The sequence below is a fragment of the Haemorhous mexicanus genome, chromosome 3 (assembly GCF_027477595.1).
Source record: "Haemorhous mexicanus isolate bHaeMex1 chromosome 3, bHaeMex1.pri, whole genome shotgun sequence".
NCBI classification, from domain to species: Eukaryota; Metazoa; Chordata; class Aves; order Passeriformes; family Fringillidae; genus Haemorhous; species Haemorhous mexicanus.
The window spans coordinates 47,054,516-47,072,367 of NC_082343.1; the positions used below are offsets into that span (position 1 = coordinate 47,054,516).

Genomic DNA, 17,852 nt, shown 5'->3' on the forward strand with positions numbered 1-17,852 from the left:
TTTCTCTCTGGGAAAGAGTATTAAAAAAAAAAGATTTCAAATTATAGGAGTGCTAGAAAGACTTCTGTAAAAAAGGTATGCAGACTTAGAGTCTCTTTTCCTCTGAGTATGTTTGAACAAACCATCCAAACTTTATATTGTTGCATGTACTTAGCACTCAAAAAAATTATTTATGGATAAGAGGGAGCCCCTAATCTTCTTTATTGAGTACAGAGCATAAAAACCTGTGGGTGTTTCTAGTGGCTGGGTCTTTCTTATTGAGATTTCATCCCTTTTCTTGCCAGTTATAATTCTTCCTTGCAGTAGTTGGAAAGAAGTAGGAAGAATTGTGAATCTCCCACTTGTTGCACAATAGTAAGTTAGCTTTAAATAGGCAAAAACAAACAAGGGAGAGGAAAGTAGGGGATCAGTTCTTCATGTGAGTAGATAACGTCAATTTCTGTATGAAAAGCAGCTTTCATGTTTGCAGAGATACTGCTGAAAATGTATCACCTGCAAATCTGAAGAATCACATGCAAGTACAGAGGCTCAACATTTATTTTTATACCCTGTTTTTGCAAGGGCTCATGATCTTAAACATATTACCTTGCCAGTACTTTGTTTAAAAAATAGCCCAGAACAGAACTAGAAAGCTAAAGGGTTTTGTTTGTTTTGTTTTATTTCTTTTTTTGTGAAAGCTTGAAAATATCACAAAGTGCTACCAAACAGCACCCAGAAGATAAGGGCTTTCTGAGGAGCTTAATTAACAGTCACTTAATTTTTCTTTCTGATAATCAGCCTTTGTTCTCTGGTTATCATATATTACCCTAATAATTATCATTAAAGGCAAAATATATTAGCCTTTCAAGAATCTGAAATTCAGAAAAGTATTTTTTCTTTTTTTTTTCCTCTAGTAGTTCTGCTTCATTCAGCATGGGATGTCCACAGATATTTGCAAATTTTTTCCCAAACATATGGCTCTTTTAATACACTTGTGTTTGTAGAGGTCAAGTTTTGGGGATTTTTTTTCTCTTCCATTTACTCAATATTGATTTATATCACTACTCCACTGAAACAAGGTAATTTTACCAATTTAGTAATGTTTGTACATTCTGTACCAAGTCTGCTTTTCCTGTCTGTAGTCTTTTTCAGTGGTCAGGAACACATCAATTTTAATAAAATTTTATGGCTTGTATTTTTATGTCTTCAGAGTTTTCTTTCTTCTTTTTACTTCTAATATTTAATGGAAATTACATTAAATTAAAAAGCAGCCATAAATAAGTTTCTTGCAGTTGGTGAGGTTTTAAAATATTAGTCTTGAAAGTGTACCACAGAGAGTATGGGTTTGGTTAGATGACAAGAGGTAAAGTTGAAAGGACAAGCCTTAATCAAGGCAATCCATTTTGGAATGTTACAAGGAATTAAACAGAAACATTAGAAATAATGGTTAAGGTGAGGCTTCATAGAATAATTTTTCAACATTAGGATGAAATAATTTTTTAAAAGTTTTGTTCATTTAGCCCCAAACAGAGGTGGGAAGTTTGGCTTGTGCTCTTGTATGCATGAAATAAACACTGTTTATAAAGAGAACAGCCTTCTGGAGAAAATCTGGCCTGTTGTTCAATAAGCCTGTTCCTTTCCAATGGGTTCTTGTTTTGCATTTCTGAGATGGTTTAGAGACTGTTGCAAAACCTATTTGTTGCTGTTGCATCCAGTGTAATAAAAGAAGATTTTTGATCCTTGTTTAGACAAGGCTAGCATCTGAGAATGGGTCTAGATTACAAATAAAATTGAAGATGTTCTTTGTAAAAATGCTGTAGGAAGAATTAGCAGATGGTTTGGTAATGACACGTTACATATGTGGTAAGAGCGTGGCTGGAAACTCTCACCATGTAATGTCTGTGCCAGTGCACCATCACTAATTAGTGACATGGTGATTTCTGGTATTTTTCAGATCCTCATTTTCACTGATGAGCTATTGTACTGTAGCTAATGAGATTGATTCATTGTATGTACTTTTTCAACTACCTGCTGTTTATTGATGTGAACTGAGCACTCCATTCAAATCTTCCCCTTTATAAACAATTTGTGGTTCCTGTTCACTCCCACAAAAAGCTCAATGTCTTGGAGCTCCCAAAGGAATGGTGGTGAATTGCTGCCCCCACATCATCCTCTAGTCTTTTGTTTGTCTCCTACATGTAATTCAACTTTGACACTATATAATAGCTTTCCTGGCTACTGTATTTATTTTACAGAGCTCATTTTAATGGGATTGATTTCAATCTGGGCTTTAAACATACACGCAGAGATACATCAATGAGAACAGAGATCTTCTTTGACAAATTGTTGGCACTGCAATTTTTATGCCAATTAAATTTAATTCTAATTGGAAAGAAGATTTCAGTATCAAATCCCTTCACTTTCTGTTACAGCCAGTAGATTTTTAACAAAGAATGCAAAAATATGTTAAATGAAGAATCCCTCATTTTATTTACAGTGCTTTATGAGAAAATTTGTGAATTCTTGTACTCACATCTAAAGAAATTAATTGTTAGACCTGAAAAAAAGAAAATCTTACCGTGAACACACACTGTGCTTCTACATTGTATTTTCCAGATAAAGAGAATTCAAAAAACTGGAGCTATATCAGGATCTAATTTATTTTTTCCTGTATCATCATTTGTTTGCAATGTCATATTATAAGTAGCTTTTCAATTTCCAACTGTTACTGCATTCAGGTTATTTGTGCTAGCTTTTGAAATAATTGCATATGGCATTTAGAGAAATTATATGAAGAAATAATAGGTTAATAAGGAAATACAGGCATGCAATAAATCTAATTGGCATCAGATTATTAATAAATCAGTTACAACCATGTATCAATGGACAAGATTTTAATAAGATTTTCAGCACTTAAGAAGTGCTGAAAGTCATTTTCTAGGTAGTGAAATTAACCTCTGTATCCAGAAACAATCAGAAAACAAACTGAATTGGTGAATATATTATATCTGAAAATTTAATATTATGAAAGTGAATCATAAGAATTTCCCCTCCATACTATTGTACTTTTTTTTTTCAATTGCTTTGAAATGCATTCATGACTGTAGGCTGAAAATCTAGTAACAGGACATTGCCCTTTACCTAAAAAATGCTTTAAAAAAACCTATAAGTTAGACATTGCTGTCTGTTTGTATACAAACCCCAGTCTTTCTCAACTTTAATGTGAAACTGTCTTCCCATATTTTTTGGGGCACATGTGTATGAAGTAATCATTCTTCTGGTCTTTTCTGATGGTAGACAGGTAGAACAAGAAGGTTTTTTTTGTCACACTATTTGGAACATTACTCTGGGTAGCTGAGGAAGTTGCTTGTCATCTCCTTGTTGTTTAACTTTATGTTTTTGGAGAGATTAAATGGATGATCTGCCAGGAAGCAGGATGCATGGGCTGTTTGTCCATACAAGTCTGTTCAGAAGTAGTTTTTGCTTGGGAGAACTAAGCAAAAAGACTGTTTGGGATACTGCATTTCCTCTCCTGAAACAACTTCCGTCTCTACAGGACACCAGCTGGAAAGACGTGCTGTCATGCCATTAATAGTTTGCAGGCCAATCATGCAGAAATGGATTGCTTTTTTCAGGAAGTACTGAGCCCATTGTTGGATAGTGACAGGTTAAAGGCCATCTCACAGTGATTGTTGGATGGAGCTCATCTTTTCCAGGCTGGAAAAAACCCCAAATGCTCAAGAAAAACTGGTGGGGGTTAATAACTTGTACATCTAGGGGACTCAATATATCTGGGGTCATTTTGCAAGCTCTTATCTTTCAATAATGACATGTACTGTCAATTATGATCCTAGTACTTTCCTGTGCAGGTGAAATGAATACACACAGCCTTTCAAGTTTACCAGGCTAGTTTTTTTCATGAGATTTCTCTTTGTGTTTAAAGTCTAAAAGTTACACTTTCCCATTTTTTAGTAATATCTTTAAAGAAGGATCTCAGATATTCTTTCAGGTCCTGTTCTGGATAATTTCCTAATATTTAGTTATTTTATGCAACTATTAACACCTTGGTTATTGTTTGTGTATACATTTTTTTCTTCATCAGGAAAAGTTGGACATAGGGACAAGAAAGGAGGTGGATGGAATGGGAGCACCTGAAATAAAGTATGGGGATTCAATATGCTTCATACAACATGTAGATACAGGCTTGTGGCTCACGTACCAGTCTGCTGATGCAAAGTCTGTAAGGATGGGTTCTCTGCAGCGAAAGGTAAGGCTGCAAATAGGAATGCATTTCATTCACTCATACAGTGGGTGGGGGCTGGGGGTTTGGGAAACGAAGGGAGCAACGTGAGCCAGCTAATTCCTGAATTTCAAGTATTTTAAGCATGCTTGCCAGATGAAAGATTGGGGTTTTTCAGTCACGTTTTGAAAAGTTAAGTGCTGTACTGAATTCTCAAACTGAAGACCTGATGAAGTCCATGTGTTAACCTGTACACATTATCTCACAAATAGTGATAAATCTGGATATATTTGATTTCAAACTAAAATATTAGTAACAATGTATAGAATATGCTAAGATTCCTTTCTTCAATGTAGTTTAGATTGAGGAGGCTTTTAGTTGAAAGTTTATTTTTCCACATTTTAAGTGTATTATCTTTTGGGCTAGAATGTTCAAGTCTTGAGTCCTGAGAGATTTCTTTCTTTATACAATAATCACACCCAAGCTGAATGCTAGCTCAGCATCATAAAGTAGGGAAAATATTCTTTTGCAGCTTAACACTGTAGTGTTTTCCGTGTCTATTTTAGATAGTAGAACTACACAGAACAGAAGTTAAAAATATTTATGTGGATTGGATTGAGTCATCCAGTCCATTAGAGCCATGACAGCTAGACATGAAAAACTGCAAGTTATTGGAAATGACTCAAAGCGTGGTTAGAAAAGACCAGTGGCACCCTTAGAAATGAGGACAAGTAAAGAATGCCTGTTATGACCTTTTCTGCTTTAGGGATTTGCTGCTCTGTAAGGGAAGTGCTTTTAATGTTGATAAAAACAAAGAGCAAACAAAAACCCCTTCCATTATTTATTTTTTTTTTTAAATAAAGCATGTTGTTTGCAAAAGCTGTAACTTTGAAATTATTATGGCACTGAACCTGCTGGCTCAGTACAGGTGCATCCTTGGACATGAGAAACAAAACCACGGAATTATCTGTTTTTAATAAAATTATTTTTTTATGTGACTTCATAATTTCCTAGCCTGCCTTCTTTGGTGAGTTTTCAGACTACTTATCTAATGTCTCATTTTGCAGTGACTGCTTCTTGCTTTTGTTTTCAGGCAATAATGCACCATGAAGGGCACATGGATGATGGTTTAACACTGTCCAGATCTCAGAATGAAGAATCCCGTACAGCACGTGTCATCCGTAGTACAGTCTTCCTTTTCAACAGGTTCATAAGGTGTGTTTTTAAAAAGATCTGTTCATCGCTTTTTTTTCTATTCATTTTTAGTCAAAGTTGCCATTAACACAACAGGGAACAATTTATCCTTCAGAAAAAATAGATCAATGCTTCTCAAACTGGACTTTATGTCAATTCTTTGTGTTATCAGCAGATAAGCACCTCGACAGACAACGGTCAATTTTTTTTTTCTCTATCTTCTAAAATTAATTTATTGCTCAATCTTGATTTAAATGCATAAACATACTGAAAATACAAACAAACCATAAAGAGGTTTTCCCAACCAGAATTTGCTTTAAGTCATGTGGGGCATAAATTAGCTTTTTCTTTTCTAAGTACTTCTAAGTACAGTTTTTAAAGGTGATCTTCCTTGAAAAACCTGGAAGAGTGAGATAACTGCGTAAATGCAGATCTGTAAAAACCACATATATACTGAAGAAATTCATAGTATCAAGGAGAATTTTTATTTAAAATGATACCTTCTTTCTACCAGCACATTACACTTTGCTTATTTTTCCTTTTTAATGCTATATGTTTCTTTAATATTTAGAAACATGAAAAATGTTGTATTGTGTTTTATAGTTATTAGGCATTTAAAAATCCTGTCAGATGTGTGCAATTTGCATTTATCTTCCTATTCCTAAATAATGCTGATAAAATGCTAATTCTCAAATGCTTGTGATTTCAGTAATTGATGAAAGGCCCTTTCATCAGTGTAGCTTGCATTAGAAAAAGAATGATATGCAGTAAGACTGTATGGAATGATAAGAATTTCTTAAGAACTCATTTGTCACAAGAAAAACACAATGTGGGAGATGGTGACCTGAAGCAAACATGTCCTAAATAAGGGCACAGACAAAGACCCAGACATATCAATTTGTTGAAAAGCGTATAACAAGGTACTTAAAAAAAAAAACCCAGGACAAAACCACCCACCAGGAGACTTGTGTACAGTATGACATTTGAAATACAAAGGAAATGTAAGACATGGGTCACTTTGTAAATAATACACCTTCATAGAAGCTTCTAAGAAAGCTATAAAAGATAAAGGCAGAGAAAGGCAATTTAATGATACGGTTTCACAAATCAAGATATTGCTAAATTACAGTGGAGACTTTTGTGGAGCGCACAGGGAGTCCAAGGCAGTGTTTAGCAGTTTAGTTTTGGCAGGATGTTACTTCAAGAAGAAAAAGCTCAATTGAGGAGGATGACAATTATTCTTTTATGTGTATGCTCCAGTTCTTCCTCACGAAGTCAGTAGAGAAATTGTGCTTTGGATAACATGCTCACGATAAAAGATGAAATTTTAAAGATAACTTTTGTAGCTATCTGTTTGCAACTCTGCATTATTTGCAAAGGGGATTCAGCTGAACAAGGGGCAGGTGTAACCTGGATGAGAATAGTCAGCCCTCTACTTCTAAGAGAGAATGTTCACAGACTTCAGCAAGGCCAAGGTTGAATTGGATATCAGGGAAACAAAAAGGCTAATGGAGTGCTGAGACTGAGTGTGTAGAGGTGCTGCATCTTTCCACACTGAAAAGGCCTTAAGAACAGGTTAGAGATGTGTTTGAGAGCCTCCATGGGCAATTTGGACTCTCCACAGCACAGAAGGACTGATCTCTTTAACTTGCATCCTTTCCAGTTTCATGATGTTTTGTACTGGTTTACAAACTTCTCTTCATCTTTTGCTCTGCCTCTGAAACTGCTATATCCATAGGTAGGATATTAAAATGCGTTTTTTGGATTTGAAAAAATGTTACCAGAAATAACATTTTTCATGCTTTCACATTTTATTTGGGAAGGAAGGACTAGGTTGTTAAATGGAGAATGGGCAGATATGAAGAATGTTTGACAAGTTTCTGAAAGAAAATGAACTTTTGCATCTAAACAATCGTTGCTTTTAAATAAATAAAGAGTTTGAATGATACAGTAAATTAATTTTCAATTCTCAGAGTTTGTATCTTCTATCTTCTTGCAGGGGCCTTGATTCTCTCAGCAAGAAAGTGAAGTCTTCCACCATTGATTTGCCAATCGAGTCAGTCAGTCTGAGCCTTCAGGACTTGATTGGCTACTTTCACCCCCCTGATGAACATTTGGAGCATGAAAACAAACAAAACAGGCTCCGAGCACTGAAGAATCGCCAGAACCTCTTCCAAGAAGAGGTACTTCTTTCAGTTTTACTCCTGATTTTCTACTACATTGTCTGCAAGCATTCTTTCACAGTATCTGTAGTGTGGTTGTCTAATATAGATTATGCTTGCAGTGGGGTTTTGTTTATCCTATAAGTAAGAGTCAATCTATTTGCTACATTCGCAATCTCTCTAGATCTGCTGTTTTCCCTGTGTATTTGAAGAAATACCTTTACAGCCTTACGTCTTTTCCCTTTATAATAAAATTAGATTGTGCCTTGAACTCTACCCATAATTTTCTCCTTATGTGTGAATCAGTTTTTTCTGTTATCATCTCTTGATGTTGAAGGATACTTTGGCTTCCTAAGCATTCTTTAAGCATTTTTTTTAATATTATATATTATTTCTCTGGCAATAATAGTTGCCTATGCTTTTCAGATGCCTAAACATCCTCCAGAAAAATATCTTGTCTAAAATTATGTCAGTAATACTGTTTATTTTTGTTTTAGTTTGACCATCCTAAATGGCAGATGTATATTACCTCCATCAAGAAAAATTTTCTGTTGGGATTGCTTGTTTGACTTCATGCACATACTCTTGTGTTTTGCATATCTGGTCTTTCATGTTTTGTTTTCTTAGATTTTTGAAAATCTTTTGTGTTTGCATCTAAAACGACTCTTTTTTCCTCTGATGATATAAAATTTTTTATTTTTAGGGTATGATCAACCTTGTTCTTGAATGTATTGATCGCTTGAATGTATACAGCAGTGCAGCTCACTTTGCAGATGTAGCTGGGAAGGAGGCTGGAGAAGCATGGAAATCTATTCTAAATTCTTTGTATGAATTACTAGGTAAGACATATTATGGACTACTTGGATATTTTTAGCTCAAAATAGTAAAGAATAAAGAATTACATAACGGTTGTACTACAGAAGAATTTCCACTGTGTAGAAACTTAGAATACAAATTAAGTAAGATTTTTGCATTTGCAGTTATTTGATGTATTAACAATCAATTAAAGGTATATCAGGAATTATAAACGTTTTAAAGTATCAAAACTAGGTCCAGAGAGTGAGCATCTCCATGAAATCAAATGATGACCTTTTGGGGTGTAGGTGGTAGATGATGGAGTCTAAAATTCTGTGATTTGGTTATTTATAGATGTAAGGTAGAGTTGAATTTTTTTGTTACAGTTTAGTTAATATCTTGTTACATTAAACCCAGTGCAGACAGAAGGAAGTAGTGGCTTGATTTCCAATAGGCAAGGCTAGAAAATTCCTTCTGAGGAGTCTGCCTGTTTTGTACAAAGTATTGCTTCCATGGACTTGTCGGGATGAGAACAACACACAAGCTTTTGTTGACTTCCCAGTCTTTGTGCCCCTCCTGCCCTCTGATGTTACTTCTCTAACTGCATTATCTTCTGGCAGCTAATGCCAAGGAAGCTTGGCTTTGATCTGGCTTGTACATTGCTCTGTTGTGAATAATGCTGGATCTGTACAGTAATTACCTAGATGACAGATAGATATTGCTTGCTCAGTCTTGCTTCAGCAAACAGTACTTTGTTTTTTGAGTCTGCACGCAAATAAAAGTAAACTGTAATGCCAGAATTCATGTCTTTTGACATTGTGTTGTATTTCACTGTGATGAGAATGAAGGCATTTATAGATGCTGAGGCTGGATACTATCACATATAAAAATCATATCATCTTAGAATGGTTTGAATCATAAGAGAGCTCTAAGATCATCGATTCCAGCCACCCTGATTGAAAAAAGATACTTTATATTCAGTCTAAGTCTACTGTCTTTCAATTGGAAATAATTGGCCTATGTCTACTAAGCATCTGTCCATTCTCTATTGTGAATACTTAAATTCACTGTGAACTTGTACTAGATCCTTTTGCATTACAGAAGAACGTGCAGGAGTATATGCGGTGATGTGATGTTAATGTCGGACTGACCACATCATGGTTTTTATTTCTTTAAAACTGAATGCTGGTCTTGTTCAGAGTAGTAGGCAATAAGAAAAGCAACTGTAGTATGTTATTTTTTGTTTGCAGTTTAAAGTGTCTGTGTGCCTCATTTAGGGCACAGCTTTAACCAATGAATACTAACCTTTCACAAACTTGTGCTCAGCAGCATTTATGAAACCATCTGTGTCTCATTACTTTTAATGAAGTTAAATTTAGTGACGTGTTAAGCACTGAACTGTTACTGCCTTCATTTTATATTCCTACCTGAAGCACAGTGAGATTGTGTAGCTTGTCTATAACCAAAAAAAAGTCACAGTCAGAAACAGGTGTTCTTTAGTTCTGGTCTGTGTGTTTTAAAATGTTCCCCTTCTTATGATTCCCAAGTATTTTCAAGTAACTGTGGTCATGATTACTCAAAGTAGAAAGATTTTAGGGTGCATATTTTTTATTATTACATAATACAGCAGCAAAAAGGGTTTTGTTTGTTTTGCAATTAGGTTTTGATTTTCCTCATCAGAAAACTGGTGGGGAAACTGCTAGTTTACAGAACTGTCAGTGCTCCAACATTGCTCTTCCTCTTTGCAGATAGTTTAATGTCATAAATATGTTGTAAGTCTCTAAGTTCAGCCTGTTATAAATAAAGCAGCATAAAAACATAGTAAAAATATACTGCAGTGAGTTTGTGCAACAGCAAAACACAGATCTTAAGAGGCCATTGCCTCTTAGCAGGACCAACAGTCTCTGCTGCTGGAAATAATCACAGAAATTTCAGGTTGAAATAATTTGTTGGTGGAACTGGAAAAAAAAATCGTAGGAAAACCGGTTTGTGCTGTCCCACATACCAAACAGAAATCTTTGTGCCTCAGTCCTTTCTTGGAGTAGAGCAGAGGCTTCTCTGAGAGCCTGTGTGTGTGCACATACCTGTAGATGGAGGTGATCCAGGAGAGGGCAAGCTTGTGGGTGCCTGCAGTGTTCAAGGACATTTCGGTTCAGTTGTACCCACCAAGTCAGTGCATGATTCAGTCTACTTCAGTCTTCAGCATAAAGCGTGAGGGTGAATCAGATTCAAAGCTGTTATTTCCTCCCTACAACCTTTTCAAAAGTACAGCAAACAGTTCCTAGACATATATCTTGTTTTCCTCCTTATTACTCCTGAATAAATATATTGTAACAGTAGAAAATAATTAGAATTCGCCACCCATGTTGTTGGTTTCATGCTCTGCTTTTGCAATGTTTTCTGTCATTACAAGGATACTGTTTTAAAGAAACTTGTTTCTATAGTAGCAGCTGACTTCTGTGGTGTAAGTACAGGCTTCTTCATGTAGAGCATTCTGTATGGATTATTGAGATGATTGTAGAGCCAAAATAATTCAAATGCCCGAAAGGTCAACTTGATATCAAAGGTATTTCTTATGCTGAGTTCTATCACTTATATTATTTAAATTTAAATCTAAACATCAATAATTAGAGGTTAAGACTCTATTTTACTGGATCCTTTCTGAAAAGAGAAGATAGCAATTTTTAAAATTTAAATGTCCTTATAACTGTGATTTAATTTCTCTCGCTCGATCTCTTTTCTCAATAGCTGCTCTGATTCGAGGAAATCGTAAAAACTGTGCTCAGTTTTCTGGATCTCTTGATTGGTTGATCAGCAGATTAGAAAGACTGGAAGCTTCTTCTGGTATGCTTTTTAGTATTTTAACTTCCTTATTTGACCACTTCTAAATTCTTTAAAGTTGGTGATATGCATGTTCAGCCTAATTATAATGAGGTTCTTATTATGAGACCGTAAATTACGTTAATAAAGTGAAATTTATATTTGTAACATTTTTTACATACTGATTTCAGATGTACTTCTAATTTAAGTTCTGGCAGCCTTGCCATTTCCTTGACCAACTGGATGTAGTGTTACCTTTTAATTCAGACAAACACAGCATTTGATAAATTAGATGTTCAATAGTGTAAGTTAATATCAAGTTTTTTTCTAATTCTAGTATCTTCCCTTTTTTGTAAGCCTGCTTGTTTTGCAAGATTTGCATCGAACTAAATATAACAGAAACAATATGGAATGGATTTAATTTGTTCTACCTAACATTTTTTACCTGTGTAATACATATACATTTCCTTTTGAATCACCTCTTTTGCTCCTGAGGTGCAAGTTTCTATTTAAAGTTAACAAGAAAGGTTTTTTTCAGTAGCAGCTGAGTCTGTTTTGCTTTAAATGTAGTACTTTTTATAATTTGTTTGCAAGGTAGCCTCTTGAGACCCTTTCAAGACTTCTTTTTTGCAGTAATGCAAAAGTTCAAAGGACAGGAAGATTTGTAGTCAAACCAGTGGGAAATATAGTTACAATAACAGTGTTACATATTTGTAACTTATTCCCATCATCTTCTTGGTTTAGTATCATATGTTATTCCATGAACTGGAAGGAACATAATGATTGAATAAAGAGTTGTCCTCAGGAACTGAAATTGCATTTCCCGTATGATTTTTACTTTCCTCAGTCGTGTGTCTGCCACCGATGGATGGTGTGCTCAGGAGTCTTCAATTTGAAATATTATGGCCAGGAAGGAAGCATGTCCCCCATTGCAAAAGTTCTTTGTTTTATATTAGAAAATGGTAAACATTAAAAAAAAAAAAAGAAATCACAGGTATAGCACAGCCTTTTACAGTGGCATTAATAAATGAAAAATACCCTGCTATTGCTTAGTATTCCACGCAGTTCCAGGAGTAGTCTCAGTGCAGGTCACCATTTGGCAAACATTAATAAATTTCTTACCCTGGTTGTATTCAATGGATCAGCAGCAGCTGTGAGAACAGATGTGTCCTATAGTAAACGAGGTGTTTGTACTCCCCTCAGCTTTGTCATTAGACATTCATGGGCATTTTGTTTATTTGCCATAAATCTGTTCCTGAGATGAACTGACCGACCACATGACAAAATATTGTCAGATGTCAGTGGCAGGAGTGTTCTCCCTCTCAGAGCTGAGGGTAAACTAGCACGGCATTCACTAGCTGATTGACAAGATCTCTGGTGGTTCATTGCACTTGTAAAGAGCAGTTACACACTGATGCTTCTCCTCTTGCAGGTTTTTCCCTTTGTCAACTCTTGGGGCAAGCAGAAAGTTTAAAAGTCAGTTATTCTTGGGACTGAGACTGGTATAGAGACTTTGAAGCATTTTCCCATGTTTTATAGAAGTACTTCTGCAGAGTTTTGTTTCATGTTTTAGTTGCAGATCTATGGCCTTAGGGCAGGGGACCTTTTTTACTGCAGGATTACTTCCTACTCCTGGCATGCACGTGATCTGTTTCAGCCTGGTATGTTTATGCTCTGAATGCTTGAGCAGCTCAAAAGATGAGGCAACAGGAACATGAGAGTCTTTGCCTGTATCACTACTTTAGTTCTCAGCTGGTGACTCAGACAGATGGCTGCTTATAGCACGGGTGTCTAGTTAGAGGTTGGTAGATTAGCCTGTTATTGCAGCTGGTACACTGGGGTTGGTGATCCTGAATAGATGTCATAACTGAACATAATTTGTGTTGGTTTACATTAGTTTTTGGGGAAGCTGCTCTGCAGATGCTGTGATCTCCTTGCTCTATTGAGCATTTGAGTAACTGAATTTAAACTGAAACAAACATTTGAAAAATGTCAAAACCATAAGTAAAATTATTTTATTGCTATGCTCCACCTTTGGTGTGACAGCATTAATTTAAGGAGAATGATCTCACAATTATGCATTTGCATGGGATTGGATTGCAACTTGCTTAATTTCAATATATATCACAAGGTCTTAAGGGTGAAACTACTTCCTAAAAGACCAGCTTTTACATCTGAAACTCTCAGGGTAAGGGCTTTCAGAAATAATGCAAAACTTTTTGCTCAGCTTTTGGAGGTTCAAGATGAAATTTCTTATGACAGCTCTAAAAGTGCTGTGTTACATGGTTTCTGTTATGTACATACCTATTTTTAAATTTTTGATCTAAAATCACAAAGATTTGAGAATTAGAAACTTAATGGCTTATGATAGTATGGTAAGGTATGAATGCATTCTGTAAACTGCAGAGTATTCTGACACGAGTTGCTCTGGTTAGTGAACCTCTTGACATGCTACAAGAACTCTAAATCTACTAATATTTGCAATACTCATTTGTTCTGAGTTTTGTGCTAGGAACTAGACCACTTGTACTCCATCCCCATGTGTATTGGTAACATAACTTCCATTTTGCCTCCAAATCTGATTTTATAGTAAAGGCTTTTTCTGGTTCAGTTATAAAAGATGCTAATTAGGCTGTGCTTTTGTTATCTTGAGAGGCACAGTAGGTTTAGCTTTTAGTATGTAAATGTCATTTTCTGATTTTTGTGGGATGCTTGCTTGCCAGATTTTAAGCTTTATTTGGCTTGATGGGCTGAGGATATTCACTGTTTTAATTTGCAGTGGTAGACCTTCAATAGGGAGAAATACTGGCTTATATTAAACCTTTAAAGTAAGAATACTTGGATACATATATTCTCATAACATAATTTTTTTTCCTAAGGTAAAGTGCTTATGAGGAAGACCATAACCACATTCTGTTAATCACATCAAAATGTTCACCTTTAACATTAAAGTTGTCAGCTACATCTCCTACATGTGTTTTCTTGAATGTATTGCAGCAAAGATTTGATGCTACCAACTATTATTTATAAAATTCCTGTTTTCACTTTTTTCTTGTCCTTGAACTAAAAGTGTTATGAAAATAGAACAAAGCCATTAAACATTTAAACAGCAACTGTGAATTGATTGTACAAATTAAATCAGAAATTGATCCATTTCCCAAGCTTCACTGAAGCAAAAGAAGGAAAATTACTATCTGTTCAAGTAGAACTATATCTGAGAGTAGACCATGTTAGAAGTGAGATATCACACAGCTGCAATGCTAATGCTTCAGCTGTCTCTTCAATCCATACATTAGGATTAGATTAGTCTTTCACACTGAAATATATTCCAGAGGGGATTAAATAGCCTTACTATAATTTTATAGGCATTAAAACATAGATTAAAAAATAGAATATAGCAAGTTAGTAATCTAGTGTTGAGGAATACATTCAGGGCAGGGGGCTGTTTGCAGTATGCTGTTGAGCTGCTGGGTTGAGCTCTGGGTGAGATGAGAAGCCTTGAACTGCTGAGTCTTAGCATAGCAAAGGACCCTGTAGCCCAGGCAGCTGATACTCGGAAACACAGCAGGAGTCAAGGACACCCAGACTTCTGCATGCTTAGACTGTAAGGGTGTAAAAGCCCAGGAGGCCACAGACTCACAGACTGTTCTGAGTTGAAAGGTACCAAAAAGGAGCACTGTGTCCAACTCTTACATAAATGGTCTGTACAGGGATTGAACCCACAGACTTGGTATTATTAACACCATGCTCTAACCAGCTGAGATAATCTCAGCTGGTGTTGGGGATGTTGGGGATCTGTCCTTTGAAGAATCCAACTGGAGTTAGTTTGTTAGTCATTGTACCACAAGGAAATTATTTTAAGGATTGGGACATCTGCGATTCTGCTATGAGAAACTTGGGGTTGAGCTGGCAAGGAGACTTGGTCTGACTGTGCAAGTGTGGAGTGTGTGGCTCTAAAGGGGGGGCATGGTCCAAGCTCAGGTGGTTTCAGAGTGGTTCCTGAATGGTTGGGCAGGGAAGTTTCTCTAAGACAATTATCCTCCAAGTAAAGGTTTTTGGAACCAGATGAAATGAGGCTTTAAGGATTTTTTTCAAGTGTGTGCATTTTATTCTAGTATTCTACAGTATGACATTAGAGGAGTCCTGAATATACATGCTTCCTTTCATCTGTTAGTCATTAAGAAAATTTTCACTCTCCTTACTATGAATCCTGCATATCATACTGTTTAATTGTATTAGATTCAAACGCTTCCTGCTTTACTGCCTTGAGCAACTCCAATGAAATTGGAACAAGTCTGATTGTCTTTAATACAGATAATCTAAAAGTGAATCCGAACAGACACTGTACACTCACATGAGATTTTTTTTTCTGAAACACAGGGAACAAAGCATGTTTGGTAATTAGCATTCAGATTCTATAGTAATTCAAGAAGTTGCTGGGGCAGCTGGACTGATAACATACATTTATTATTGAATGTTTATATCTTCAAAGGATTTTTAGTTCTGTTATTGAAAATGTTAAGACTACAAAATGAACCCTGTGTACAATTTTAAGACAAAAGTTTATGACTCTACCTACAGAAATTTTCAAGGATATGGTTGCCACACTTATGGGGTGTCATTTAATACTGGTTTACTATTTATATTGATAAAGTATGTTTCAGTGCTACAATGAGTGGTGGCAAATGTCCAGTTACCATGTTTTGAATGACAATTTTGAATGGTGATTTTTGTGAATTCCCAGATCACTGTGAAACACAAAATTGTTGATCGTGTTCTAGACTACACCTCTAATTAAGAATCCTTTTGTAACACTTTTTTAACCTCCCTAGGTTTATGATGATCAGTGGCCCCTGACCTCATCTAGTTGGTAGGCTGGGTGGAGTGTGCTACTGCTGTATTGCTACAGAGAATCTGCTCTTTTAGATGGCTCTCATGACTCTTAGGTTTTTATCCTTTTTAAAAATATTGTTTCTTTCAGTATTCATAGAATCATAGAATAGTGGAATAATGGAAGTACACATCTATTGCAACACAGATCATACCACAGACAAATTCAGGTTTAGTATGTTCTTTTATTTATAGTTAAGGCTTCTTGTGCTTAAACTTTCAGGACTATGGAATCACCTGGGGAGTTCACCCCTAGCTCATTACCTACCTGCATTTTCTGTTTAAACATATATGACTTTGTCTACAAATATATTAATCAATACATTTTGTTTGAAACCAGTTTACTGGATGAATCAAATTATCACTTATCTGTTGTCTTTCACCTTTTCTACATTTCAGTCCTTGAGTAATCCCTACTCTTTAATGATGACAGTGATGACAGCCTATGTCCCTCAGACCTCTGGAAAAACCAGTAAATATTATGGGGATAAATGGTGATAGTGGTGTAGGTCATCTGTAGCAGCTGATGTTCTTTTCCTCACTAGGATCAAAGAGGGGCCAGGGTACTCTCACTGAGAGCCATCAGACAAAATCACTATTTTTCCCACATCAAGGGGAGTTTACAGTGCTACAATTTCCTTTATTGATTCAATGATTTTTGGAACTATTTCATGTTCATGAGCAACAGATTGTGAACTGTTATGTACAATTATGACATTATATGCTCATTGATGAAATAATTCTTTTTTTTTTTCCCAGGAATTCTGGAGGTTTTACACTGTGTGTTGGTAGAAAGCCCAGAAGCTCTCAACATTATTAAGGAAGGACATATTAAATCAATCATCTGTCTTTTGGACAAGCATGGAAGAAACCATAAGGTAGGTAAAGACAAAACAAGTATATTTAGATGAACAAAGCAAGCTCATTCTTCTGTGTGGAAGTTAATTTCAAATACTTTAATGCTGTTTTGATAATGAGAAATTAAACTTACCCTAAAGTGCATAGAAGTAGTTTGAAGAAGCAAAGAGAAATATTAGCTTCTTTTTGGCAAAAAGCATTGATACATAACAATTTGTGAGGGAAGTGGGAAGAATGTTTTAATGTTAGGAGAATTTCAGAATTGTTCTAAAATAAAACCACTGTGTTGGATGAAATACATACCATTACATGTCTTCCACTAACAAGGTATAGAGCATTACATTGCCTGAAGTAATTAACCATAACAATGAAAAGTATTTAAGATTAAAATAATTTTTTTTTCAGGTTTTGGATGTTTTGTGTTCCCTCTGTGTTTGTCATGGAGTAGCTGTGAGGTCTAATCAACATCTAATTTGTGATAATCTCCTGCCAGGAAGAGATCTGCTCTTACAGACACGCCTTGTCAACCATGTGAGCAGGTACAAAGAAAAGGAAAAAAATCTCTATCTACGAACAAAGAAAAGAACCCCAACTTGTGCTTAAAAGAAATAGTCACTACAAAAAATCTCTTTTACTTCCAAAACTTTTGTTATGATTTGTTATTCTTACTAGGATTTTAAATTCCCTTTGCCGTAGTGATTAAATATGAAATTTGGCTTAGAGAGAGCTGTCACAACCTATAGCTGACCTAAACTATTTTAAGTCTGCAAAGCTGTAGTCTCTTCTAAAGATTATGGTCTAGATCTAGCTGTGCATTCAAAGTATTGTCAACTAATGTCCCGTGATTGCTTTTATATTTATGATCTTCTGAGGTCAAAATTATGATCTTTGGTCAAAGTTAAGAATTTAGTGCC

At 35.6% G+C, this 17,852-nt stretch overlaps 1 protein-coding gene across 1 annotated transcript in view; it reads left to right on the forward strand.

Moving 5' to 3' along the window:
• The window catches only part of LOC132325703 (ryanodine receptor 2-like), a 132,546-nt gene that overhangs the window by 73,434 nt on the left and 41,260 nt on the right, over positions 1-17,852 (forward strand). Inside the window, exons 9-15 of the mRNA XM_059843286.1 lie at positions 4,082-4,246; positions 5,313-5,434; positions 7,413-7,596; positions 8,279-8,414; positions 11,119-11,214; positions 16,840-16,958; positions 17,344-17,477. Of these exons, the coding sequence (XP_059699269.1) occupies positions 4,082-4,246; positions 5,313-5,434; positions 7,413-7,596; positions 8,279-8,414; positions 11,119-11,214; positions 16,840-16,958; positions 17,344-17,477 (956 nt within the window). The remainder of the gene's footprint in view (positions 1-4,081; positions 4,247-5,312; positions 5,435-7,412; positions 7,597-8,278; positions 8,415-11,118; positions 11,215-16,839; positions 16,959-17,343; positions 17,478-17,852) is intronic.